General features: G+C 54.5%; 3 protein-coding genes across 3 annotated transcripts; 1 reads left to right on the forward strand and 2 right to left on the reverse strand.

The window, feature by feature from the left end:
- Positions 1–9,516: 9,516 nt before the first annotated feature.
- On the reverse strand, positions 9,517–9,749 carry MAM_05759 (uncharacterized protein; the record flags this gene model as incomplete). The annotated part of the gene is made up of 2 exons (XM_040824557.1): positions 9,517–9,551; positions 9,593–9,749. 2 exons carry the CDS (start codon positions 9,747–9,749, stop codon positions 9,517–9,519), a joined length of 192 nt encoding a protein of 63 aa, XP_040677536.1.
- A 2,099-nt stretch (positions 9,750–11,848) lies between these two features.
- MAM_05760 (C2H2 finger domain protein FlbC) lies at positions 11,849–13,146 on the forward strand (the record flags this gene model as incomplete). The annotated part of the gene is made up of 4 exons (XM_040824558.1): positions 11,849–12,128; positions 12,201–12,408; positions 12,486–12,937; positions 13,019–13,146. The coding sequence occupies 4 exons, from the start codon at positions 11,849–11,851 to the stop codon at positions 13,144–13,146; spliced, it is 1,068 nt and encodes a 355-aa protein (XP_040677537.1).
- An 8,211-nt stretch (positions 13,147–21,357) lies between these two features.
- Positions 21,358–25,074, reverse strand: MAM_05761 (cellular morphogenesis protein; the record flags this gene model as incomplete). Its single annotated transcript, XM_040824559.1, has 1 exon — positions 21,358–25,074. The coding sequence occupies one exon, from the start codon at positions 25,072–25,074 to the stop codon at positions 21,358–21,360; it is 3,717 nt and encodes a 1,238-aa protein (XP_040677538.1).
- Positions 25,075–26,816: the final 1,742 nt, after the last annotated feature.

Genomic DNA, 26,816 nt, shown 5'->3' on the forward strand with positions numbered 1-26,816 from the left:
GAGAAGAAGAGGAGGGGGAATGATATCCTTGGTTGTCGTGCTTTCCACGTCGGCGAGTTGGGCTGAACTGAACGATTTGAGAAACGAAACATGGTTGGGGTGTGTAATAGGTTTTCAGTTCTTGTCAGTGGTAATTGCGCGAGGGGCACTTTTGTAATGTAGTTGCTGCACATGAGGCGTTTTCTTCTTCTGCACCGTGACAAGTCTATCATTGTTCGCGTCACATCCCGTGTCCATCGGTGACGTGACGTGCCGTAAGTTGCAACGCAGGCAGGTAGTGCCGACGGCTGTGCTTGGAGCAAGGGCACGTCGAGCGCTCACAAGAGCCAGAGTATCTTGGGCGCCGCTCTTGCTGGCCTACGTCGGACTCCGACTCGGGCGGCATGCGTCCCTGAGGGCTGAGGCCCTTCGTTTGTCCGGCAGCAGCGCCCACGATCCACGCATCAGCCTACTCCTACACCTAATCCTCCGGCAAGCATGGACCGACCGAGACGCTGGATACTGCCCTTCTTCCAAGCCGTGGTTTGGTATCCTGTTGCTGCTGCTGTCCGTCGAACCGCCGACCCTTTGGCCAGCGTGAGGCCGCAAACCCGCGTCTGCGGGAAATGACTGCTTGGTCAGGGGACAGGCAGGGTCATCGGGTGCCTGCGAGCCGCGTCTCTTCTCGGGTGCCAGATGGGAAGTGTCGAGCGGAAAGCCCACGGCACGTTGACTTGCAGGCATCAGGCATGCAACTCGCTCGCCTGACCGAGGTCGTCGTCGTCCACGACTGCTCCCCCAGCATGCATAGCTGCTCGGCCGACTTCGTCCGTCCGTCCGTCCGTCCGTCCATCGTGCCCGAGACAATGATTGAGAGCTGCGTAGTCTCCTCCACGGGCTATCCCACGCCGCCTCGACAGTCACAACCCGTGCGTGGGCTTTCCCTCCGGCAAACGCCATCTATTCGCTCTCAAGAGCATGTCTTGGCTTGCCACGTATCGCGTCACTGGCTCAATCACACAAGGCACCGGATGGCCTTTGCCACGAGTCACGACCTGGATGGACAACAAAGCCAAGCAAGCCGCAAGCGCCACGTCCGCCGATGGGATGGGGTTTTTTTTCGCCTCTTCGCACGTACATTGTACGCTTTCACTCTGGCTTGTCATAAAACGAGTCTCATAGTAGTAGTAGTAGTAGTAGTAGTAGTAGTAGTAGTAGTACTGACTCCTCGTGGGCACGCTTTCAGTATCCTCTCATCCACACTTTGTCTCACCGTGACCAGGCAAGTCAATCAATGGCACGGTGGGTACGTTGCGGTTGTTGTTGTGGTTTGGTTTTTTTTTTCTTTTTTTCTCTCGTCTTCTTTCTGAGCCATGTCTCACACGCCCCTCCTCCCCTGATTCGTTCACATGCCGCCATCATGGGTTTTGTTGTAAAGCCAAGAAAAAAAAATACTCGTAACCTGCACGCTGATGAAGGCACTCTCAGCCGGTCTCCTCCGCAGTGAACTGCTCATCGCTGGGAAGATGTGCCTGTGCGTTTTGGAGAACCAAGGACAAGGCGAGGCCGTTCGTTGCTGGCTCGTGACAAGGAACAAGAGGCCAAAAGCCTCAGCCCACACCGCCACACGGAACAGACAAGAGATAACTGCTACTCCGTACTCCGTACCCAAGTGGGAAGCTTAGGCTTGGCGGCCACTGTGGCAGCTACCCCGTAATCCAGGCCAGATGTGTGTCGGTAAGCCTGAAGGGCTGGATCGGAGAATTTGAAATTCCTGTTGTTGGTTCGGCGGACGATACTGTAGAGGGTGCCTGGAACCTACGCCGGATTGGTAAGAAGTGACCGAGCCCGGTGGCTTATTCTGTTTGCTGCGGAGTTGGATAAATCAAAGGGCGGAAAGTGACTAGTAGGCAAAATCAAGAAGGAAGATTGTGATATAAAACAGACGTGTTGAATATCTTCGATGGGCGAGTGACGCTGGCGCGCCTCTCTGCTCGATAAAAGCCGAGCAGGCTCTCATACCCGATGACTGGAAGGAAGCACTGGCTGGATGTTTGATGATCCAGCGGCGAGACTACAATGTAGATGGAGAGTGGACAGTCCTCGCAGCGGGAGAGCTGACAGATGGCGTGAGAATTCGCCGTAATGACCAGACCAGTTTTTGGGACCGGTTGCCCCGGCGATTACGAGCGTTGGATTGCTCTTTGTTTGGACATGGTGGTATCGCAGGGCGACGCCTACATATCGTTCGCAGTCGAGATGGTTTGCGAGACATTTGACCGAACGCATGGTCTCATTCGTTCGTGGGGTGTGAGGCGTTTCCGACGTCTCTCGCAACAGGGGCTTCGTACATTAATATACGACAATGAAATGAAGTACTGCCCATTTTGGCCATTCCACGAGTTCGTCTCAAAAACGTGCCAGTCTGCTGAAAGCAAGCCATTGCAGTCGAAGCGGACTGACTTGACCGCCCTGGCAGCTGGAATGTGCGCCAGGGAAAAGGTTTCTGATGAATCAAATGCAGCTCTGGGTGTTGTCTGACTGTGGACCAATCCAGCGGAGAAGCACTACCGAAAGCTACTCCGTAGAGCAATGATCATTACGTGGTCAGCACTTGAATCAAGAAGCAGCGCGTTGAGATCCGATCATGTGTCTGCTCAACGTGGTGCGCCTGTCAATAACACCAAGCTCGACTGGTGCGAGAGACAGGGCTTGGAGACGGGCGTCTCGGAAGCAGGTACTGCGGGATGTCATCGGCCAATTCCATACTTGGGAATCCTAAGCTATTGCGAATGGTTCATGATAGCCCAGGCGGCAGCCCTCCATATGGATCGGATAACTCCATTGCGAGTGACGTCTGGACTGAGTGGCTCTTGGCCGGCGCGGCTCAAATGCCGAGGTGCTCGGCAGACACGGCTTACCACGCAATATTCTCTTTGTCACATCAAGTGAGAAGTCGACAAAATAAAGCTGCTTGTGGACCAACAACAAAAGTACATGTTTTCCCGCGAGAGGCGCGACGCCGCCGCCATGTCTCGGCGATTCTACGGCAGGGTTAATTATGAGCAGCTGTCTTCCGTGGGCACATGGTGCCGGGTCCTGGCGGTATTCAAGGAAGCGAGGATGCGTTGTCTTTGTTCTTGTTTGGTTATGTGTGTACGGTGTATGTGTATGTAACTATATACATATACCATATACGTGAACTCGGCGGTTGTCGTATTGCACGAGGCCGCTGGCCGAGTGCCGTGTACTTGATATCTCGACATATTGCAACATTGTACGGAGTACTTCGTACTCGGACGGACATCTGGAAGCGCTGTTGATTGGTAACGTTGGATTTCTGAGACATGACGTGTCCACCCAGCAAGAAGAAGCAACAAGACCTGGCTTTTTAACCCAGCGCCCCGTGCCCCCATTTTGGCACCGTCGAGATGCGATACTCTTGCAATTACTGGATCCATGAAATGGCAACAAGAGTACGGACGAATTGCCGTCGGTCGGTCGGTCGGTTTGGTCGGTCGCGTCGCGTCGTGTCCTTGACCGTCCACGGACGACTGAAGCTACCCCCTGTGTCTGGTTCTGACACCCAGCCAGCCGTCATTGAAAGCTGTATGTCGATGGAAATACGCGGTTGACCGCGATGCTGTGGTTTTCTTCACACGTGTGGAATTTCCCTTGCACTTCATTGCCCGAAATAGACGGCGGGGAAGATCCGATCGAGGGCGCACCTGTCACGGGGGATCTATCACAGCCAAGCTTTGATCGCCAGTGCCCGAAGAAACTTCCAAATGCAAGCGATGGCGAAGATCCTGCTGATCCCAAGAGACACGTGCCTTGAATGTGGCCGGGTTGATGGTCACTTCCAGAAATGCGCGATATTGGGCCGAACATACGGAGCATCGTCTGCGAGCCGCACACATGTGAACTGAAAAGGCGAACGAGGCAGCAGCCGTAGCAGCAGTGGCAGCAGTATAGGGCAGGGCGATAGCTGCTCCTCTGTGGCCTCTTGTCGACATTGCGTCCGGTACGGCGACCTCTAGATCCTCAGATACAGTGCCAAGCCGATGGTGGCTTATCCGGGGACAAATCGTGTGCAGCCCATCCCGCCGCGCTGGCCAGACATTGTAGAAGGCGCGAGTCGGTTGGCAAGGCCGTGCCCGTGCCGTCAGCTAATAAGGTTGGTGATACGTGGACGCTCACGACACCAAGCCTCAGTCCCGCAGATTGCCTGGGCAGGGTGTCTTGTGTCCGCCCCCTCTGTCTGCATCAGCTTCTCGACCCATGCTGGATGGCTTCTTCTCGTCGTAATTTCAACGCGCATGCACCGAGCCCATACGTGCCAGTTTGTGACGACACGCCCGAGCTGGCTGACTGAACAAACCCAGCTTGGCAAAAGCCACGCGAGAATCGAAAGAGACAAGGGAAACAAAAGAAATGAAGACCCAAGGATTGGGAGCGAAGCCTGATTGGTGCCGCCGTTTCCACCTGCGACAAGGTTATTTCACAACAGCTCAACTGCCGTGAGTTGCCACCTTGTTGACTGACACCAGCCCCCCACATGGGTACGGAGCAAACGTGATGAAAACATGGCCGACGTGAGATGGTATTATCACGGATGTCATTTTCGTTGGACAGCATGTGCGCACGGCATTTAACGGGCCAAGCACCAGTCGGAACCAAACAAGCAAAGCCTTGTCTAAGTAGTCATGGTCTCCGAACGCACAGGCAAGTGCTGTGCGTGTAGACCCCGTACTCCAGGCTGAGGTTGGTTGTACGTGGTCGTTGCGGACGTGGAGTCGTCGCTGGCCGGGGCTCTTCTTCGTTTCGGCCGACTTCCAAGGCCGACTTCTGGCCGGATCAGTGCAGCAGAGAACAGAGCGTTGGCGATACCACAGTCTACTACTTTGGAGAAAGCGACCGTGCTGGCCGTAGTGTCATCTGTTGTCGTCCCTTGAGAAATGGTCGTGGTGGAGTTGCATCTTTGTTACACGGCCGAAAAGAGCCAAAGATCTAACGAGACCTGACCAGCAGCAATATCGGGTTCTCGAGTCTCGAGTCTCTCGACATTGTTTGTCCGCGTCCACCGACAGCGGCCGGGGCAGAGCGAATGATTGAATGCCGCATTTGTGTACCGTAGGCTCAGGAAGGCGTGACCGGTTCGCCCTTTCCAACCCAAGATGATAATGCAGCATTGAGTCTGCCGGGACCGCGGTTTCGACTGAATCACAGCTGCCTGCCCTTGGTGTCGCCTTCCTAGCAGGCCAGGTCAAGGCACGGCCCAGGTAGGGAAGCCCGCAACGCTGTGCCACTGCCGGCTTCGACGCCAGTCGGGATGTGTATTTAGCGCGCCAAGGAGTGTGCTCATCGACGCCATGTAGCGAAGTGGATCCTCGAACCCCGGAGTAGCGCGTTTCAGAGACCCCAACCAAGACTAGATGCCCAGCCACGATGCCAACTATAGCTTAGCCTGCTGGCTCGATTGAGATAGATTGAGATAGATTGAGATGGGTACGCGTGTGGCAAGTCGCCCGTCTCTCAGTCTAATCAATCAACGTTCCGTGAGGCTTGCAGAGAAACGGCCCAGCCGGGTAGACCGTACGGAGTGTATCCGGCTTGATTCATGCGTTGTACGGAGTAGGAGCGAACCGTATTTCTTATCATCCTTTTCCGTCAATGTCGACTGTAGAGGGCCCACCGGGACAGGGGAGGTTGGTGGCCTGCAAGTTGCGGGCCTGCAACCTGGGCAGGCACTTACCATGACACGCATATACGGACTGCAGAGAAAACTTACGTAGACATTTTATTGGCATGTTGGCATGTTTGTCATTATACCCACTACGTAGTTGGAAGATGTCAGTAGTGCCAATGCCGACGGACATGATGCTCCTACGCACCGGGAAACGAGCTGCAGAGAACGTAGCTTCGCCGGGCTGAGGTTGAAGCTAAATCTCTCTGGAGCGAGGCCTTGGCTGCGGCGTTGTTTGGTGTACCAAACAAAAGCTCTCATGGGTGGGTGGGTGCCGTGCGCGAGCAAGCTGCTGCTGCTGTTGTGTTGCGGTGTTTCGGCCCCGAATCAGATACCGCTTTCAAGGATGGGATTTGAAGGAGGATTTGCCCTGGTGGGCAAAATTCGACTAGGCGAGGTTCTGGCTAAAGCCGGCGGGAAAAGCTGGAGAAGGGCTGGCCAAATGAAGTGGCATTACGGAGCACAATGGAGGATGGATGGGGGCGGAGGCTCCCAACGTCAACTTGCACTGTGGCTCCGTGGGGTCTGGCTTTACGGAGCAGTTGCCCTGTGAAATAAACTTGCTTGTAACCTTGGATACTGGAGCACCTTAGGTTCTTGAGCCAGGGCCAGCGGCGCAAGGCTGCATGGGCAGCGCTCGGTCGTCTGGTCCCAGCCGACCGCAATCAATGCCAGTCCGTTACGGAGCTGGCTGCGCCCGACTGCCCAGTGCCCAGTGCCCAGTGCCCAGTGCCCACACCACGGCCAAGGCGGCACTTGCATGCTAGACCAGCGACCAGCGCCGTTGACCGGCGGCAGACAGAAGGCCGGGGCGACCAGTGCGCAGCGGTTGGCGGGCTGCGGAGCTAGCGTGCTGGGGCTCATCGAGGTCGGCGAGCATTGAATTGAACCCAGTTGACGTTTGAATAGACGTGTTTCGCACGTCACGTCAAATACGCATGCCTCTAGTCACCACAATACTCCGTACGCCGGTGGTTCGTATGTGTCTGTGTGGTGGGTGTTGTGATTGGAGAAGACGGCTTCGGCTCTTTTTCGCGGCAGTTGCTCTTCTCAAGCTGGCCACCGTCAGCTTCTTCGCCTTGACGCGACCATCAGAGACGGAGACCATCAAAACCCAGGCTTTTCGTTCCCACCGATGAAATTGAACGCCGGCGCCTTGCTCTGCACCCGCGGGTTCCCAGTGACGCCATGTGTTTGTCGTGCTCCGTACCGAGTACGTGCTGCCTCCCGCTCGAACCCCCTCCTCCTTCGAGCTGCCTGGGAGATATTAGTTCCACATCGGAGCATCACAACCGCCAGTACTGTTGCGAGTTCCCTGTTTGAGTTTGAGTTTAAGGTCTTGCGGACCAACCAGCAGCATGTGCACCCCCGGGATCGCATTCGTCGCAAATTCTCGCCGCATCGGATCCGGCAGACTGGCGCAGCTGGTGCGTGAATGAGGTGAATGACGGTTCAACACCGTCGTCGGATTGGAGAAGCCGTCTGCATTTCCCTTCCGCTACTGTTGCCGCAAGTCTTCCAATCCAAGATATTCGTCTCGGCCCACGAGTGGGTGGACTCGCTTTTTGCGGCCGAATTGTGCTACACCAGGGGACAGAACGTGCACCTACGTCACTCGAAGAAGCCTTGTGGCACCATGGAAATTGGCGCCATTCCCGTCATGTCAGGCCTGCCACCAAGTTTGTGAGCCATGAACACGACTTGCCCGACCTGAATGGTAGCGAGACTCGGGTGGTGCAGCCCGGCATGCTAATAACTTACAAGGAGCACCCAACAACACCAACACCGTCTTTCTACCTGGCTCGCCAGTACCGGCTCCTTGGTTTTCTTGTCTCTGGTCACATGGCAAGGCAATGCTTAGGCCGGCGTCTATTCAGCTGCGGAGTGAAGTCCGTAGCACCTCGTCGGCAACCTCGTCCCCTGCCAGTCAGCAATGCCGCGCCACGCCAGCCAGCCCACGCCAGCCCTCGCCAGCTAGCAAATTAACAATGCCTACCAGTCCACAGCGGGCTTCCTTTTCCTCATCCCCGATGCCCGGGCATCCCCTGTCCTTTGCCCCGTTGCAACGCCCTACTTTACTAGGACACGCTCTGGAAAGAAGACATTTTTGCAGCTCCAACGTCCGCCACTTTGACTCGTCGCACGCTTATGGGCATAAGTCGCATGAGAGCGCCGTGGTATCGACTCGGTGACTATTTGCATCACTGTCCGGAGCGCCCCGCATGACGTGCTGGTCGATGCTTATTGGATGTGGGCATGTAGAAAAGCACAACGATAACCAGTACTGTTCGACAAAATCTGTGTTGCCAGGCCTTTAGCAACGGAAAAGGGGCAGAGTACGAGCAAAAAGAAACCACCATGACCAAGGGTCCAAGACCATCCTAGAAGTCCAACTTGGGGACAACTTGGCTTGGACTTGGCTTGGTTGCTAGGTCTAGTTTGCCGCACCTGGCGCACCGGTGTGAAGCAAGGACGTATGGGGCTCTCCCACTGCCAGCCTGGTCTTGGGTAATGAACACGGCTGTTGCGTTGCACTTGGCCGTCTTGGTTCCGTGTGGCTTATGGGCGGTGTTTGGATACGTTGGCTTCCCTATCTAGTTTCCTTCACAAAGACGTTGTTCGAAAATGGCGGCGGGAGGGTGCTCTATAGTCGTTCCAAAGCCGGGCGTTCAGGCCAGCGAAGCCAAGGCGCTCGTCGTTCCCGTCCGCCTATTGTTTGTGTTGACCAGATGCCACATGAACTTTTGAGACTGTCTTTCTCCTGCTCATTTGCGGTGCGGTGTAGGCACGGGGTATTGGTATTGCAGCATGCGAATGTTGCCCGGAATGCCGCGGACCTTGCTTGTAAGTAATTGGCAACGTGAAGATGAGATGATGGTGCGCATGGAACGTCGTCGTTTCGCGTTTCACGGGGCAGCCAGCCAGCATCTTCCTCTGCGTGCTGGTGCTGCAGACACGCATTGACAAAGGACAGCAGGAACGGCAAGTGCGGTGGTGGCAGGCGGGAAGGCTGGAAGGCGGGACGGGGGCGCTCAAGTGCTGGAAGGCACGGCAGAATATACATACACTCATTCATAGAGGCTAGCCCGCCCGGCTAGCTGCAACGCATGCGCACACAAGCACACCACACGCACACGCACACGCACTCACATTCTCTGCCGGGTTTGACAAGGTGCCACAGTCCCCACTTTCTTGGTCCCGCCAGTGCTCGTTTTGCCCGTCTCCGTCATGCCGCAACGCCTCCACGCCTCCACGCCTCCACGCCGCCACCCCCGTCGACCCCATCCACGCCCGAGCTCATGATGAGTGATTGCAATCAATCGATTGCTGAAACGGCCCTGTTCAAGATACTACCTACTACTACTCTTTACTCCGTAGAACTGGGCTGCCTGGCCTGGATGGTTGCTTGGGTGCTTGGGTGGGTGTGCCCGCGATGTCCCCGACGATAATTCCCAGACCCTGCATGATCCCGCTGAGCAGCAGCAGCAGCAGCGGCGGCATCAACAGAATCGCCAGCATCACCAGCAGCAGCAGCAGCAGCACCACCACCACCACCACCGCATGTACCCACTCACACTTCCATCTTTCTCGAGCTCAGGCGCTTCCTTTCGAGATGCACTTGTTGTCTCTGTGCAGGATGGCGTATGGCAAGGTGCGCTGCCTCTCATCATGCGCTACTTCTTGCAGCCTCCCTCCCTCGACTGCGGGCATGCGCCAACACACATGTGTCTCCCGAGTCCCAGCATCGAGGCAGGCCCACTGAAAGTCGGCAGTCTTGCGGATGGACCTCGTTACTGCTCCTGCTCCGTATCACGGAGTACCGAGCCTTTGGATTAGTTAGCACTTATTCCGGAGTAACGGACGTACTGACCGTTCGGCTCACGGGCCTCTGGAGTTCGTCGCCAGGGCCATTCGCGCACCTGTTCCATGTTTGGAGGGACCACTTGGCGTTCACTCCCTCCACATCGGCTGCGATGGCGTCTCGTGCTCCATTCTCCAGTCTCCGTTTTTCAAGCCTTCCCATGCTGGGTCGTCTATGGGGGTGCCCCTGGGCAGGCTGGTTCTTTGGCTGGCAAGTTGGTACTTGGGGCAACGCCCCGGTAGAAAAGTGCCGTGGACTTGCCCGTGGGCTAATCTTGAAGAGAAACATGGCCATTTACCACCCGACATGGCTCACTCGGTTGTCTCTGGCAGTCATTTGCCCACGCACAAGGAAGACGCAAAAGCTACAGGCCACAGGCCACAGGCCACAGGCCACAGGCCACTGGCCACAGTCCAGCCCGTTGGCCTCATTTGCACCCGGACTACTTCCGTGCCAGCATGTACGTACTCCGTACTCCGTAGGGTCAATCCAAAGGGTTGCCCACTCCGTGTACCCCGTGCTCCGTACTGTGCTGTGATATGTACAGTAGCCTGTAGGCGCACTCCGTATGTGCCCCGTGCTCGCCCCGTGCTCCGTACGAGACCAGGCACGCACGATACGAGTCCAGATGTCTGTGCTCCGTACCTAACTTAAGTGCCCTGTGTAAGTAAGTTACGCTGCTCCGTAGCAGGCTCCAGCTCCCAGCTCCAGCTCCAGCTCCGGCTCCGACGACGTCCCCCTTCGATTGGCACCAACAACTCTGCAAACTTGACCCGTCCTACACGTCGGTATCCACCCAAATCGACCCCTCCCCGCCAACTGCAGACCGTCTTGATCTCGCGGCTGCATCATCTCACTGCCAGGTTCAACTTTCGAGTTCCCTTGTTTGGTATTCTCTGCTGCGTTTCATTGGCACAATGCCAGCATGTCCAAGCCCAAGCCCAAGCCCAAGCCCAAGCCCAAGCCCAAGCCCAAGCCTTGCGTTGGCTTCCCCGACGCATGGCCGTCAAGTCGTCAACATCATTTTGCTTGACAGAAGCCAACGGCGCCGTTTACTTGCCATCTTGAGCGTTGTCTGCTGCCATTTGCGTCAGCGACCCATCTGGTAGAGGCTAGCTGCGGTTGTTTGTTGTTGACCGAGCGTTCTGTATCCATCGGTGCCAGAAGAGCTTGCAGGTCTGTGCCATCCGTAGGTACGTACTTGGTCGGGACGGTGCAGCATCTTCTTGTTTTTCCCAAGTCTAGTGTAGGTTTTTTTTTTTTTTTTTTAAAATCATAGACAGACACACATGCATCTTCACCCCAAACAAGGACGGACAAAGTTCATACACGCACATTTCGACTACCTACTCCTTACTCAAGAGTCGTCCGTCCGCATCCATGCCATCAAAGTATCGTCAGCCTCCAGCATGGCAGAGCTCGTCGCCCCGGTTGACAGCACGGCACGGATCTTGGCACCACGCACGCACACTTCGCTGATCTTTTCACCGTCGGTCCACGATTGGGCGACCACACAACACAGCCAAGCCAGCATGCACAGTGCCCTTGGGGCATCCCTGGCTCGGTGGGGCTGAGTCCCAGACCTCTTTCTTCGAACCCATCCATCGTCATCCAGCCGAGCGTCCGGCAAAACCCCCCCTTCACACTGTTTCCCCCCCTGGAACCCACGCTTAGCCTGGCCCCAGCGTCCGAAAGCACGCCCCCCCCCCCTCCCCGCCGGTCGGTTCTTGTTGCTGCTACCCTACCTCATCGTCCTAACCCTGTCGCCTCGGCCATTTGGAAAGGGACATGGTGCTGCTGATCACTTAGACCAGAGTCGTCGTACACCCTGCTTCTGCTAAGCACACGAGCAACTCTACTGGTCTGGTGCTCCCGCTGTACAGTTGCTTTGGGGCCTGAAGTGACTGACGCACGTCAACTCGAGAGCCGTGGGCACTTAAGACTTCGCTGATCCCACCTTGGCTTCCGTCAAACACGTTCAATCTCCAGGTCGGATCTTCTTGTCTCTGATCTGTGTTACCGGCTGGCTCTTTTTTTTCTAGTCAGCATCCTGTATTTGACCAGACCTTCTTTCCATCTACGCTTGCCGTGTGTTACTCGCAAGTCCTTGGATTGAGCGTTGGTCCTGCACCCCGTCCTATACGCAAGGCCTCACAGTTCCTGAGAGCTGCTGTAGCCCTTTTTTTTTTCCTCTCTCGCAGTTACAACACCAAGTGCGACATCATAGCACTATTGCTCATCCTTTTATCCTTGGTATCAACATGACCATGACCCTAGACGCCTCTCAACAGCAGCGCTTTGCGCCTCCGTTGAACTTCGACTACCCTCACCATGCGCCACCAACATTTTCGAACCCGTGGTCCTCGACGTCTCCTTCGCAGTCAGCAGCTGCCCCTGGGAATCCGTTGTTTGTTGGCAGTCCGCAACCTGGATTGCATGCCAATATCATGGCCGGCAAGGGACCTGCAGGCAGAGCCAGCACCAGCAGTGCTTCGTCAATGGCGTCGTATGCATCATTACCCGTTGCCACCACTGGGGCAGGTATGGCCATCACTTGCGTCTTTATACACGCCAACGCATCTATCCTATGGCGTCTCTAACACAACTGTCTAGACCTGTTGACCATGAACCGTATGCAGACTACATCTGCTACCTACGGTGATACCACCTATGCGACCTCCGCCTCTCCTGTTAACGGCCACTTCGTGCCCGGGTCCACTGCTCCCTATGACGCTATCGGCTATGCGCCGGCTCCTATTCGACAGTCTCACTTCAACATGGCTCACGAGACCGACTCTTCCAGACGAGGGTTTGCCCAGCCGTCAGTGTTCGACCCAGACCCGCCATGAATCTCGGACTACTTGACCTTGTACGTCGTATACTAATCTTGCTGTTCAGGATGCCGTCTCAAGCCGATGAGCGAAGGAGCTTTGCTGATGCTCTCGACGCAAGCCATGGCATGCTTGCCATGAGCCAGGAGACTCCCCGGAATATATACGGTGCCCGAAACGACCGTTCTTCAGTGGACTCTTACGGGTTTCCTTCTACACACTCTACCAGCTCCTCAATTTCCTCCAGTGGCAACTTCAGCTCCTACTACGGCGATTCTGTATCAGATTACTCCTCAGCTGCTGGTTCCGATATTGAATCCGTCAACTCGCGAACGCTGCCCCGGCCTCAAGGCCTCATGGGCTCACAAATCCCTCCAGCTCCTCAATCCATGATGGGTCAATTCAGCTCAAAGGTTTCTTCAAGCACACAAAAGAAGCACAAGTGCAAGGTTTGCGACAAGAGATTCACCCGACCAAGCTCACTCCAGACGCACATGTACAGTCATACCGGCGAGAAGCGTACGTTCTACCCCCCCTTTCTTGGTCTCTCGTACAACTCGAGGCGTTAGTCTGCCGGGGTGCTAAATCTTTGGTAATCAGCTTTTGCCTGCGAGGTCGAAGGGTGTGGGCGTCACTTTTCTGTCGTTTCCAACCTCCGCCGACATCGGAAAGTCCACCGAGGCGATGCACGCTCAGAAGCTGGATCTGAAGATCACCAGTCGGACTAACATTTGACTACTTTGCACTTTGAGTGTCGGTTTTATCTGTCAGCACCACGACGAACCAGGGCATAGAAGCTCTGTAAGGCTTGGCTTGCGACGATAATCGAACCTAACGAACGTTCTCCCGTCATGTTTCACATCAACCGGAGATGAAAGAACAACCTACGATGATGAGCAAATAGAGCAGGCGGCCAGAATTAAATGGTTCTCTTGGTCTCCCAATCCAGGACACGACTTGGACGGGGATGCGACCGTGTAAATGGTGGACGAGGTTGCTTCAACCTTCTTGATTTCAAGCGGGGGGATTCGGTGCATCTGCGTCCGTTCCGGGACTGGTTGTCTCTTGCTGGGAAGAGGCGGTCAGCCAAGTCCTTTCGCTGTACATGATATATTTCCCATCTCCCCCCCCCAAGACGTTGAGACATTGGGTACTTGAAGGGTCACGAGAGCAGTCGAACCCGGGTTGACTGGCTTTTTACGATTGAGACCACCTGTCAGGAGTTTTTGGGTCTTGGGATGTATTCTTTCTTCTTCTTTATTGGCTCCCCAGGCTGCTCGGTTGAGCTGGTCTGCTGCTGGGGAAGGCATCTGATCTGACTTGTTGCGTTTTACGGCTCATTTGGCAGCGTTCATGTTATGCACAACACAATTTTTTTTTTTTCGAATATGACGGGTGGGTCAAAGACGAGTCCCGCTCTCAAGAACGATGAAGAAAATACGGAACGAATGGCGACGAAAGTCTTGGAAAGAAAGGGGGTGAATGGCCACCAAGAAAGACTTGGGGTGTGCTTCTCTTGTTGGCCAGACTGGACACTGGTCAGGCGACCCATTGTATGAATAGTTTCTACCTGAACAGTGATATATACCCAACACGCAAATATACACGAAGTTGAGAGAAATTTCAAACAACATTGAGCAGTCAACCGAGCTGCCACGGCTGGCACACGGTCAGGATCGGATGCCGTGCCCGTTGTTCCCTGGACCCAAGTGCCATCCGAATGGGCAACGAACGTCCCCAGCTCCCGCGTCGACGTCTGTACGGAGTCGTCTGCCACCCATCCACACTGCCGCGCCGACGGGGCTCCGTCTCATGGCCAAGGATTGAATGAATGAATGAACAGCAAGCAGCAGCAGCCACCACCACCAGGGGCAGAACAGAAGGGTAGCGTCACAACCCAGGCAACCAGGTCACACATAACACACAAGTCAACACTGGAGCTGCAATGCAAGCGTGACGAAACCGCCTGTTTCTATCGATTCCTCCTTGCGACGCCGGTGCATTGCGTCGCCTTCTCCACACCTTTCAAACGGATGTTACTCAATGTAAAAGTCCGGTCGGGTCTTTTTTTTTTTTTTTTTTTTTTTTTTTTTTTGCAAGTGACCTTTTCTCAAATTTGCCTGCCGGTGTTACCGCCGAGCTCGTCTTCTTCCTTCCGGTCCACTTCTCCTCGTTGATTACGTGTGAGGCGCTGAGGCGTCTGATACGGCAACAGGAACCCAAGCTCTTGCGTGGCATAATTATGGTGAATAAATGATAGAACGGCTCTTGGCATGCATCACCGCACCATGATACCAACTGTCTGGCGCCAGGGATTCATCATAGTTAAACAGGCATTGGGGTGACTTTTCCCACCGTCCCTTGACACGTCTAGCCCCAAAGTGAGTTAACGCGACGAGTCGGTCCAAAGCCAAGCGAAGCGACTCGGAAGGGGTGTGGGTGTGGCAAGTGACCGTCCGCTCAAGCGCCTCTTCCGCTTATTACCTAGGGGGCTTGCTGCATCCCCTTTTTTGGCGATGAGGTGGCGGCCGCGTGGCTCACCCGGCGTTAGCAGAGAGACGATGGAGAAACCGACGATTGCGGGAGGGCCAAGGAAGAAGGCAGAAGAGATGGGATGAGACGGGGTGGGCAAAAGGAACATGACATGGCAATGGCACCCAGACTGCCGGCGCGGCGGCTAAGCTTTCTTTCCTTTCTGGGCCAAAAGATTTGACGACAGGGCTAACCGTCGGTGGATCGACGTCAAACCTCGGGACGTGCGAGGGGACATTCATTCCTCGACTTGCGTCGCGAGCGAGTTGGATTCGAAGGAGAGGGTTAGTAGTTGTGCTGTTGGCGGCGCGGGGGATGCAGCGCGGAGAGAAACGTCCGCAGCCCTTCGTCCTTTGCTGTCAACGGCATCATGGGCAATGGGCAATTATCCAGATACAAAACAAGGACGAGTACGGCCGTGTCTTGAAATTCTGCAATGCACGCACCAAGCTGCAGTTACCTAGTACGTAAACGTTGAGCAGTGCGCTTGGGGAGGCCAGAAGGCCTTTGAAAGACTGGTTGGTAGATCACATACTCTGGCGGGAATAGCCTGGCGTTTCAAAGACGACCATCAACACCCCGACATGGCGGTGTTCCTGTCGGGACTGGACAGGCTGTGTGGGGTCGGGGTGCAAGGTGACGGGGGGCGCAGGAAAAACAAGGGAAATGGGTGAGTGGTGATGAGATTGATGATGATGATTCAAGGTTGAAGGAAGAGGAAGAGGAAGCTCTCGAGTTCTCGAGGGCAGTCGTCAAAGTGTGAAGTGTGTGTGTGTGGGACAAGCAAGATCGCATGGGTGGAGCCCGTGTGGCTGCCCGTGAGCCGCACTGTGATCATGGGTAGCCGCGACAGGGGGGTGCGTTTCCCTGGCATATCCGTACAGTGAGGCTGCCAATGCGCGACACGGTGCTCCTCCGTGCCTCGTGCTGCGTCCTCCGTCTGTCCTCCACACCGCGACCGAGTTGCGTTTACTTTACTTTGCGGCCCAAGAGACATGGCTGGATCTGCTCAAACCTCGCGGCAACGCACCGCACCGCACGATGCAACGCCTGCATGGAGGCCGAGATGGGCGCATGGCTTAAGATGCCACCGTCGTCAAGTACGGAGAAGCCAGAGTGCTCATCTCCGCACAATAGGGAGGGACTCGAAAGACCAGATTGGGCCCCTTTCCAGATGCCATCCATCCATGGACCATGGGCGTCGTAGATGGACACCACATGTCCCCAGCACGTGCTTCTTCATCTTCGCCCGTCCTCCGTCGTTGGCCGTCTCGACGTGCCATGTTCACGTCGGGGGTAGCTTCCCTGTTCAGGGCCAACCCCCGTCCCTCGTCTGAGTTTTCGCTGGCGGCCGACCCAGGCCAGCAAGGCGGGCAGCAAAGTAACCCGCTCAGCCATTCGTATGGATTGGCCCTCGTCAGTCTGCGGGTTATTTCGCCACCCGCGCGGCCAGGCATGTCGGAGGTCCGTGCCTGTTTAGCTCCGGAGCTACCGCCGTGATATCCAGGGATTGCCGACGACATGCCGCACAGCCTACCAGCCATGCTGCAGGAAGTATGTAAGTGGCCCTTGGGCGTTCGCCATTCGGAGGCTCTGACAGGGAACGAACCAACTTGCAACCTCGAATTAGTACGACGACTCCAGTACGTGTAATTTCTCTCCACCCTGACGAATGGAGAGTCACGGGTTCTCCAGGGTCAAGCTTTGGCTAACTTGGTACGAGCACTCTGCGGAGAGAAAGGGGGCAAGGAAGACGAGGATCTCCCGAAGGTGGCAGGTCCCCCAGAGACCACGAGACCCAGCGTTATGGTACGGAACATAATAGTTTAAGCCGCTATCCAAATGTGGCCCCTTTCCTGACTATCAACGGTGTATTTGGCAGGCGTGATGTTCGGTGCCGCGGCCGATCACTCAATTAGATTCAAACGTCTAAGCGCGTCCATGTGGTTCTTGGTAGGGACGTGGCAGTTTGAAAAGCTTGGCTTGGCCCAGGTGCCTTGCCGCCCGGCCAAAACTCCCCAGCAGCCACGCGTTATTCCACCATCGCACGACAAGACGGGCAGGAGGAGTCGAAGCCAAGCTTTCCCCCGCGCCCGCGCCCTTTGGAACTGCACAATGTGCTCCCGTCGAGGCACTATGGATCGTCTCAGCTCGGCAACGCTGGGGACTATGTATCACCAAGTTTAACCCCGCGGCTCCACTCGTAAAACCGCTTCATCTTCTCTCGACGCGGGTGACCTCATTAGACATCGATAAAATAAAGGTATGCCCGATTATTCACTCATCTGCAATGGGTTGCGCCGTATTACGCATTTGATGGCAGAGAAAAAGCAAGAACGGGACGGGCATTCGCAATCGTGTAACGGAGCGACTGGATGGCTTTCGGTGGTAACTATCAAGTAAAATGCATCTTGGTTTGTGCCTAAAAAGGGCTGTGTGCTTTCGGGGAGAATGGGGCCGACCACGTCAAAGAGGGTGTGTGTGCGAGAACGACATTGTGCGAGTCTGATAACACCCATAGAACATGTGAAAATTCGGGTCCTGGCGCGCAAGGATCATCACCGTGGTGCTTCGGCTGGATGAATTGCTGAGAACGAAATGTACTGAACGTGATACCAGGCCACGCACATCCCGCCCGGTAGGTATGACGTAGTGGCGCTGTGGCAAAGAAAAAAGAAGATGCCGAATCAGTACGGGCATTGCGGGTTTGTCTTTGTTTTCTTGTGTCGAAATTCCAAGTGGTCGTTGAATTTGTCGACGACTTTGACGTCAGCGGCGGCAGCTTCAGGTCCTCAGCGGCGCCCTTCCTCCCACCCCCGCTTCTCGGTATCCATACCGCGTCATTTCCCGGCATGCCGGTTGGTCCCAGGCGATAAGCCAGGCGGCCCATATCATTTTCCAGGGGGGTGAAGGGGGAGGCGTGCGCGTGGAGACCGAGGACGGGTGGGTGGATAACGAGATGGAGGGTGTGGTGATAGAGACGCTTGATTGTTCCCGCTTGCTTGTGTGTGGCAAGCGATACGGCACAGAGACGCGTAGAGAGTTACGTAGGGTATGCCATGTCTATGCGTAACCTTATTGCCCAAGTACGTGGGATGGTAACCGGGTCCACGGCAGTGATGGCAGAGCCATTTGCCTACACCACCGTCGACCCGTCGTCGTTTTTACCACTAGCATGGCTACTGGTCGCCTGTTGAGACCTGGGATATCGCCTGATACATCACGACAAGGAAGGGTTTCGAGCTGTTCCCGTGTACATGAGTGTCTCCGGAAGCTCCTTCTCGATTCTAGGCTTTGGCGCCGCGCACGTCGGGGAATTATTGTGCAATGGATTGCCCCAGGCGATAGTTTTGCACCTCAGCCCTGTTGATCAACCAAGTTGCATACAGTTAGCGGGGGGATGGTGATGTTTATGCAGAGTACCCAGACGGCAAGGACCAAGGCAGTTTCAGGATCTCGTTGCCACATGTACTGGAAGTTGAAGATTTCCAAACACAGCACGAGCCTGGCTATACATGGTTTGGACGACGCCATTGCCAGGCCCTGGCGATGTCGATTGCCGACATGGCTTCGGATAGCTGAAACTAGACTGGTTTCATCAGGAGACGTCGAATTTGAACGGCACTCCGGTAAAATTTATGCGCACCAAGTTCGAGGTAGCAAAACTCACGGAGCATATTATTGACGTCGAAATGGTGAGCGAGGGGCTCGTGGCGGAAGGACTTGATGACCATTATCAGGGAGTCCGCTTTCCCCGCCTCTATTAGCATGTAGATGTGAAATGGATCAACTAGACTTGTTCAACTTCACTGAGAGATCGAGCGTCAATGTCTTGTTGGTCCGCGCAATGTCCGCACCAACTTCTTCGTTACAAACCGCGAGCCACTTTTCCCAAGAACTGCTTGCAATGGATCACGGCAGAGCAGAAAGATTCGATCCACCGGAACAGGCATCAGTGCATCGAAACGAGCTGGTTAGGAGGTGCGTCGAAGGATGAAGAAGCCATTTAGGTTTCATGAGGCGAAGCCTGCCTCGATGCCGACGGCAACAACACGTGACCCCGACTGACTGGCTGAGCCCTCGACACCCGATTCCCTCATGGCCATCGTCGTCGTCGCTCTTCAGTCGTGTTCCATCAGACGTTTTCGCCGTCTGGTGCTCACAGAAAACGTCAACGACACAGCCGCACCATGTCCCATCCCCATCGGTCTCAAACCCAGGACTGCCCCGCGTTGCATTCTTGAAAGTTCCTCCATTCCCAGCTGCCAAGTCCTCTTTGTCAACGACAGCCGGATGGATAACAAGACAAGGAAGGTGCTGAGGGAGAAAAAAAAGAATCTCTCATACAAGAGGAAAAGCAAGCGGTAAAGTCCGCCTCTCGCCCCCCACACGCCGCGGAACCCTGCCTGGATGGTAATAACGCAAGGCCTCGAAAGCTATACTACCGCCCAGAAACCAGCTTCCAATACAGGCAGGCAGGGTCTTGATATGATGGTGGGCGTCGGCATTTGACGCACCGCCGAACAAGTGCCCGAGACGCCAACTCCCAAACTCTGCTTATCTGGGCCTGCCGACAGATACTACTCTCTCGCAACTTGACCCCCTGGGTACGAAGTCCCCGGGTAGGCATTCTCCCTTCCAGCTTCTGATAGTTGCAAAGCACGACACAGTTTGGGGAGGGACGAGGGGACCCTTGAAAATATCCAGGGCTACCCATGGAGGAGACGGCCCCCGTGCGCCGTAGTATTTGAGAAAAACCCGGCAGTCCAAAATTCAAAGCTAGATCCCTGTGACGGGAGAAGGGATGAAAAAAACAGAGAGAGAGAGAGAGGAACCGGTTCATCTCCACCGATGGGATCGTATTAACCCACAAACAACATCTACCTTCCCCATCGGGCGCCGTTTCAGGTCGTGTTTTACGCTCGTCGCAACGTTCATGCCGAATGGATGGAAGGCTGGGGGAGACGCCAAATTCATGTCGCAAAGGGCGCGCCGTCGCCCTCGTTTTGTACCCCTTTTACGGAGGGCCGAAGAGCTCCAGATGTCCTGTGTGCGATTTGACGGGCGTGATTGCCTGGAGGATCGGTCCTGAAAAAAAAAAAAAAAAAAGGGGGGGGGGGGAATGGCAAAATGTCAGGGTCAAGGGCACCACCGTATCACGATTCTTGGCGAAAGAGTATATATATAGCGCCGCGCCCCTTAAATAGCATCAAGGGGCCGTTCCGAAAACAAAGAAGCTGATCTCTTGGCGGCCAAACTAGTCACCGCGATGCGTGCCCTGGTAATTACTTAGTCAAGTTGTATATCCCTGTTCGCAGGCCAGGCCCGGTCCCAGTCGTCCGAGACGACGCCAATGCAACGTCTCGATTGTCGATGACAGTCAGTGAATATGTAGGGCAGCCTGTATTTTGATGCTGCCTCCTAACAGCCCCCTGTGGTCATCTCCGCGGCTCGAGGACGTACGAGAATGTGGATTCCACCCTGTTCTTCTGTGAGGTTCGATGCAAAATCCAGCTGGCCATCTGCTTAAACGTACACGTAGATGGTGGAACGACAAATCATGTCCTGCATTGCCGGTCTGACGGGCGATTAGATGCGTCGACCTGTTTTGTGTGCCTTATTTTTACACTCCACCGCCGTCACATATGTTTGAAGAGTGCTTTGTTCGTAGTTCCGCATTCAGATTAATTTGCCATGAATCTACACGAGGAATCAACCACTCTCCTTTGCTACCGTCAGAGCCAGCATGGCAGAATTCCTTCCACTGCTAGAGTGCCTTGATCATTCTGCACTCATCTCATCACCACCCATCCCTTTCCCCCCACGGCACAGGGGGACGACAGGTAAATACAATAAGTTGGCAGTCTTTGGGACGGAGACCGCGCTGAAAGTAGTGTACATTTTGCAACGGTAGATAAGAAAACAAAGAGCTGGAGAAAGGGGAAAATAAAGAAGGCCAGGTACTAGGGTTGAATATGGAAGTTTGAAGAAGCAGAAACAAAAAAAAAAAGAGACATATCATGGAGACAGAAAAACACCCTACCACACGAACATTATTCGCTTTGTGGTCGGTGAGAGAGATAAAAATGGTAACACATTAGCCAGTAGTCGTAACCTCGTGAAAATGACGGGCAAATGCAGACAGTGTATGGAAGAGACAAGCAGCTGGTTGGCCGCCTCGGATATGCACAATGGAAAATATTTGCTGTGTAAGGATTAACTTCCTCCTCCATTTCATTCAAGTGAGGATTGAGATGGGCATCCCTTTCGGCGCTTGACCATCCTCAGTCATGATGAAAAGGGAAAACCAGAATTAGATCGACTTCACACGCCAGATCAACGCCGGGCGAAAAAACAGAGCAGGCTGTAGAAATGTAATCTGCAACGAAACCAACGAGGTCGACTTTCTAGACGTGAGGCGCCGCTCCGGGCCGATTTCTGCCCAGTGATTCTAGCAGTTGATGAGGTGGTATTCTTTGGATGCCGCTGCCCTTGTCATACATTGACGTCGGGGCCGGCATATATCCCTCTCGCTTCTTCCTAAGCCGGTCCAAAACAATGCCAGCCACAACCATAAGAAGGATGAGCCCGAGAGAAATGGCAAGCCCAATCAGGACAACAAAGCCTAACGGCATGCTGCCGCCTCCCGTTGAGAAAAAATCATCGTTTTGAGTAAAGATTCTGGCAATGGTTCCAGGTGCGTTACCAGAGTTTGTTGTCAGTGCGTAGGGCAGGTAGTGGGTGCCGTTGAAAATTGCCGCCGATGCGATGCCGACGTTGGGGATCACGATCGACCCGGTCATCATAAGTGCCTGGTTTTCCCCCAACAGTTGCGTGCCGGCGTGGTTCTTGGTGAGCGAGAAAACCTGGAGGCTTCGAAGAATCGTCCTTGCGGGGAGGCTCTCATTAGCAGACAGCCACTGATTACCGTCGTATTTCATGAGAAAGACCGATCCGTCCTTGATTGACTTGCCCGCAACCCACACCTGTTTTCCGTCGCTTGATCCAGCCGTCATGACCTGAACTGGCCCAGGTATATTCTCAGCTCCCGGAAAGGCTGACCATGTCTGCTGCTTCGCGTCGTAAGTAGCCAAGTATCGCATATCTGTGCTATTGGCCTCCAGGTCGCCCGCTACGACGAGGGTTGACTTGCTTGACCACATGAGCCCCAAGACTTCACCTGACAGGCCGTTACCAGGCTGGAACCATTGCCCCGAGTCGGAGTTGTAAATACAAAGACCCTCGCAGCCCAGGGCGCCTGCTTTGTTGAAAGAACCACCAACGTACACGTCAGACGTATCCGGTCGCACAGCTATGGCAGCAACGGTACTATTCCTTCCCGAGATTGGCGCAGGCTGGCTGGGGAATGACCTTGATGAAAGGTCATAAGCCAAAAGGCCGTGAATCTGGTTGCCAGCGATCGTGCCAGAGACCATTCCTCCAGCATACAAGACGTTGCCTTTAAGAGCAACAGTGATGAATGTAGAGTCTGAGGAGATATCTGAGCCCAAGCCGGTGATGGCCCCGTTGTCCTTGCCATCAAGAATTATCAAGTTGTTGACGGTCGACCCGTTGGCTGATTTAGCCGTGAAGTGACCGGCAAGCACGGTAATATTGGAGCTCTCCGTGTTATGAAAAGCGCCTGTTATGACACCTCGAAGCGTATCGTTCGAAATACTCTCACGACGGTGCAGCTTCGACTGGGACTTGGAGGCGGCTTCGATGTTCAACGGGAAAGGTCCCAAGCCTTGTGTACTAAGAGTGGCAACCCCATTTGCGCGAAGCCTTGCTGATGTCAATGAACCAGCAAAGAGGTCACCGAGATCCGAAACATTCTGAAGGCCGGCGGCAAGTACACCATTGTACGTAGGTAAAGGTCGGTTGATGTTCTGTAGCCAATTCTGCAGGGACGGAACCCAGATGGCGAAGCCGTCTGCGGGAGAAACACTATTATTGTTGAAAGCGTTGCACTGTGAAAATCTCCCGCTCAAGCTGATGACGGTTTCTAATTCATCGGATGTGGTATTGATTTGCATGGGGACGACATGTTCCACGGGACCGTCAACGCCGCCGCCAAGAGCGCTCCACGAATGAGACTTTATATCATACACGGCGGCGTAGCCCAGTTCTTTCTTGTCGCCGTTGAGAGTGCTATTAAAGCTCCCACCAACATACAACTGGGTTCCTTCAAGGTGCATACTGAGGACTTGGCCATTGAGGCCACCGTCCAGTGGGCTGGTCGTGCGCTCCATATCGCCGCCAATGGCGACAGCATTGACAAAATCATTGCTAGTGAAGTTTCCGCCAATGAAGAGTGTGTCACCAGCCGCGACCAAAGATTTGACGGCTGAATTTTGTCCAAATTCGGAGCCTAGTTTGTTGATTGGCGACTTTTCCAGGCTGGATGTATCCACCGTTCGTTGTTCTGGGTCAAAATCGAACAGACTGTTGAGACCCCCGGTTGACTTGGTGAGGGTGAATCCTAGTCTCTGAGCGACAACTGTGAGGTACAGAGCGTTTTGACCAGCCAGAGGCGTAAGGGTGACGGTAGGTCTGAAGCTTTCGGAGCTTTTCTCAATGTAGCCATAGTAAACTTGATCGAACTTGTCGTAGTAATTTGTCTGATAGAGCGTTGTGCTGAAACCGGCGTTGATCGTGCCGGTTGACATAACGCCCGTCACGTTTACCTGGCCTCGCGTGGAACAACTCGCGTCCGGGATGCACCCCGGAGTGTACATGTTGACGGAGTAATTGCCAGATTCTACGATGTTGGGAATAAACACAACCGAAGCGGAATTGCCGTCGATGTCGCCGCCTCTCAATGTTGCCACGAGGTAATCAGAGCTGCTCTGAGTCGATGGTGACTCTCTCCAGGGGCCGGTAGAGGTGGCAGTCGATGGAAAGACGATGCCCTTGCAGTTGGGTTCGTTGAAAGTGTCAATGGCGTACGCAAACATGTCGTCCTGGAACAGTTCAATGCCAGAAAGCCCGGCACCAGGTCCGTACCAGTCGGATATGGCAACCTGGAAACTATCCATGCCGACCCGATTCACGAAGTGAAAGTCCTGGAACTTGACATTGGGATCATTGCTGAGCGGGCATTCACTCGTGCAGGAAGCATTATTCCCAGTCGATGGGTCGACATAGGTGAAGTTGAGAATACCGTTTAATGGGAATGCAAGGAATCTGAACGTCTTGGTGCCGCGCCCGTCCTGGCGAGTGTTGTACAGCCGCAGCTTGGTAGGCTGAAATGTGAACCCGAAGTCGGCTTCCCAGGTGGCGGGCACGTTGTCAGCTGCGAGCCAAGTGCTGCCAGGCCCGTCACTGCCTGAGGAGCACACGATGTTTTTGGGATCACTGAATCCACTGGTTGTCGCACCATTCGTAGCGGTAATCTTGCCGCCGGATAGGTTGATCATTTGAGAATCTGGTTGGTTCGGAGCAGACGTGTTTCCTAGGCCGGTGAAACTGCCTCCGAATACAATGTGGCCATTTGAGGTCTTGGAAATGGCATTCACCTGACCGTTGAAGCCTGCAAATGGTAAATTTGACCAGCCGTCCGTGTCTGTCCAAGCGATTGCATTTGTGGAATTGGATGCTTTGAAATTGCCACCGACGTAAACGGTTTTGCGACTGTCATCGCAATACAAAGCACTGACTTCACCCTCGAGGCCCTTCAGAGGCGTAATCTCGCTTGTGTTGGGGTTGAAGAGCGCGATCGCTGTCGTCCGTATCCCGTCAATACTCGTGAAGTTACCACCAAAAACAACTCCTTTTAATTTGCCGCTGTCGTCATTTAATGAGCACATTGCTCGAATAGACGCGTCAGTCGACACAATGGGTGCCAAGGCACCATTGGGAAGTCGGGTGAGGAGGGCTTGGCTGCCATTCGTGGGAAGAGGTTTTGATATTTGGCCCTCGTACTCGTAAAGGGAGATGCCGTTGAAATCACCGGCAATTGCTATTCGTCCGAGATTGGCAAAGTCGAGATTGGCGGGCGGCGCTGGATTGAAATGAATCGCCTCTGAAAACGTTGATCCAAATGCCGCCAGGGTAAAAAACGCTGAAGAGAGGGTCAAGGCAGGCGGACGCCTTGGGCGGTGCTGGCGAAAGGACAGCCGCATGGCGATGTTGACCCGCCTGCACGGTCGGGCACGGGATCGGTGTCAACAAGACGGAGCCAAAAAGTCGGTCAGAGTCGAGGTTCAGGACGAGAATGAGTGCGAGGAAAAGTCAGAGTTGCAGGGGACAGCTCGATCGAGTCGATAATTTTGACGCAGAGCCGGGCATAGCAAATTTTTCGCCGTGACCCCTAAATCCTGGGAAAGTCGTGACACGGCGGCGAGAACGCGACCTGTCAATCACACCGAGACGTGTGAAAACCCAGGGCGAGATACCAACAGAAACGAATAGGAGAATTGTGTTGACGAAAAATTAACGAGAGAATTGGTAGGAATAGCGAAGGAAATGGGTCGGTGACACAAGTCGAGCAAGCCTGGGAGCGGCAGAAGGAATCTGTCGCTCGCTGTCGCTGTCGCCTGTCGCCGGGTCGTCTGGTCGCCGTGGATGAGTTTGGGAGGTGGACACGAAGAATGTGGGAAATTGCAGAGGTTGTGACGCCAAGGCTTGGCGGGAGTAGACCAAAAGAGGACTAGCGCCTGGACGTCCGCAGTACTGCTAGTGCTGCTACGGAGTACGGAGTACTCGTACATTGTAACTAGGGAGGAGCCGGGGGCGGTGCAGAACAACACGTTATAATTACTCCGTATTAAGGCTTCAATGCAAATGCACCACAGAGGACTGCACCAGCATCTGCTCAGTACTTAAGATTGTGAACCATGCTAGAGGTTTCGAGACGGCCGTGTCGTACCAGTCGTACCGTCCCAACACAGAGTAGAGAAGACCCAGTAAAGTACTTGCCCACGAAGTACGTACTCCGTGCTCCGTACTCGTACCTAGGTACGGATGAGTACTTAGGAAGTTGTTTACCTCCTGGAGACCTTACTATCGTGCGACCTCGATTTCACACGAAAAACACCGACTTATTGCAGCCGGCGCCGGAAGGCAGTAATACTGCAGAGGAAAAAAGAAACAAGAGGGATAGTGCCGGAGGTCCTGCAATCTACTTACTCGTACCGCGCAAACAACAATGATTACGCGCGAGGAAACATTGAACGGTCTCGCCGATGGAGCTGTTTATGCAAACAAAGAGCAGTAGAGTACTTACTTAAGAAGTAGACAGGAGTTGTTGTGGAGTGCGGTACGGAGTAGTACAGAGTACACTGTGTACGACACGGTCGCCCAACAGCCCAAAGGATACCCTCGGTATTCTCGAAAATTGGTGGCCGAAGATGCTTGCACAGACTTTTCCCGACAAGTCTTCAGAGCCTTGCACAACGACGAGTGCGGTCCGAAGAGGACCGAGCACTGTAGGGCTCTTGAGCCGCCAATGTGACAAAGAGACTGACCGGCAAGGATGCGCTTTGACGGTTTCACGGGGACAGAGAGAAGGAGCTTCCGTGTCGACTGCCTACGGTAAGTAGACTTTTCTGTTTCTCCAAGTTGCCATCGTTGCTTCCATTCTCAATCCCTCCTTCTTCTTCCCCCCCTCTTTTCTTCCTCGTGGCTCGCTGTAATGCAGTAAATCAGTTGTCGCATGCGTTGGGATTTGAGTTGCGGTGCCTGAGCATTCGTTGAACTTGGGTGCCTTGTACTACGGGGCACCGCTCCGTACGTCGATGCCTATTGGCAAACTTGCCCTAGTCTAACTTGTCAGGGGCGGCGTCGCAGGCGCGACCCACCCGCACACGGCAATGTCGACAAAAGTACTGAGTATTCACTCACCTTTTCGTCAGCCTTCCTGCGC

The sequence above is a fragment of the Metarhizium album genome (genome assembly GCF_000804445.1).
Source record: "Metarhizium album ARSEF 1941 chromosome Unknown scaffold_15, whole genome shotgun sequence".
NCBI classification, from domain to species: Eukaryota; Fungi; Ascomycota; class Sordariomycetes; order Hypocreales; family Clavicipitaceae; genus Metarhizium; species Metarhizium album.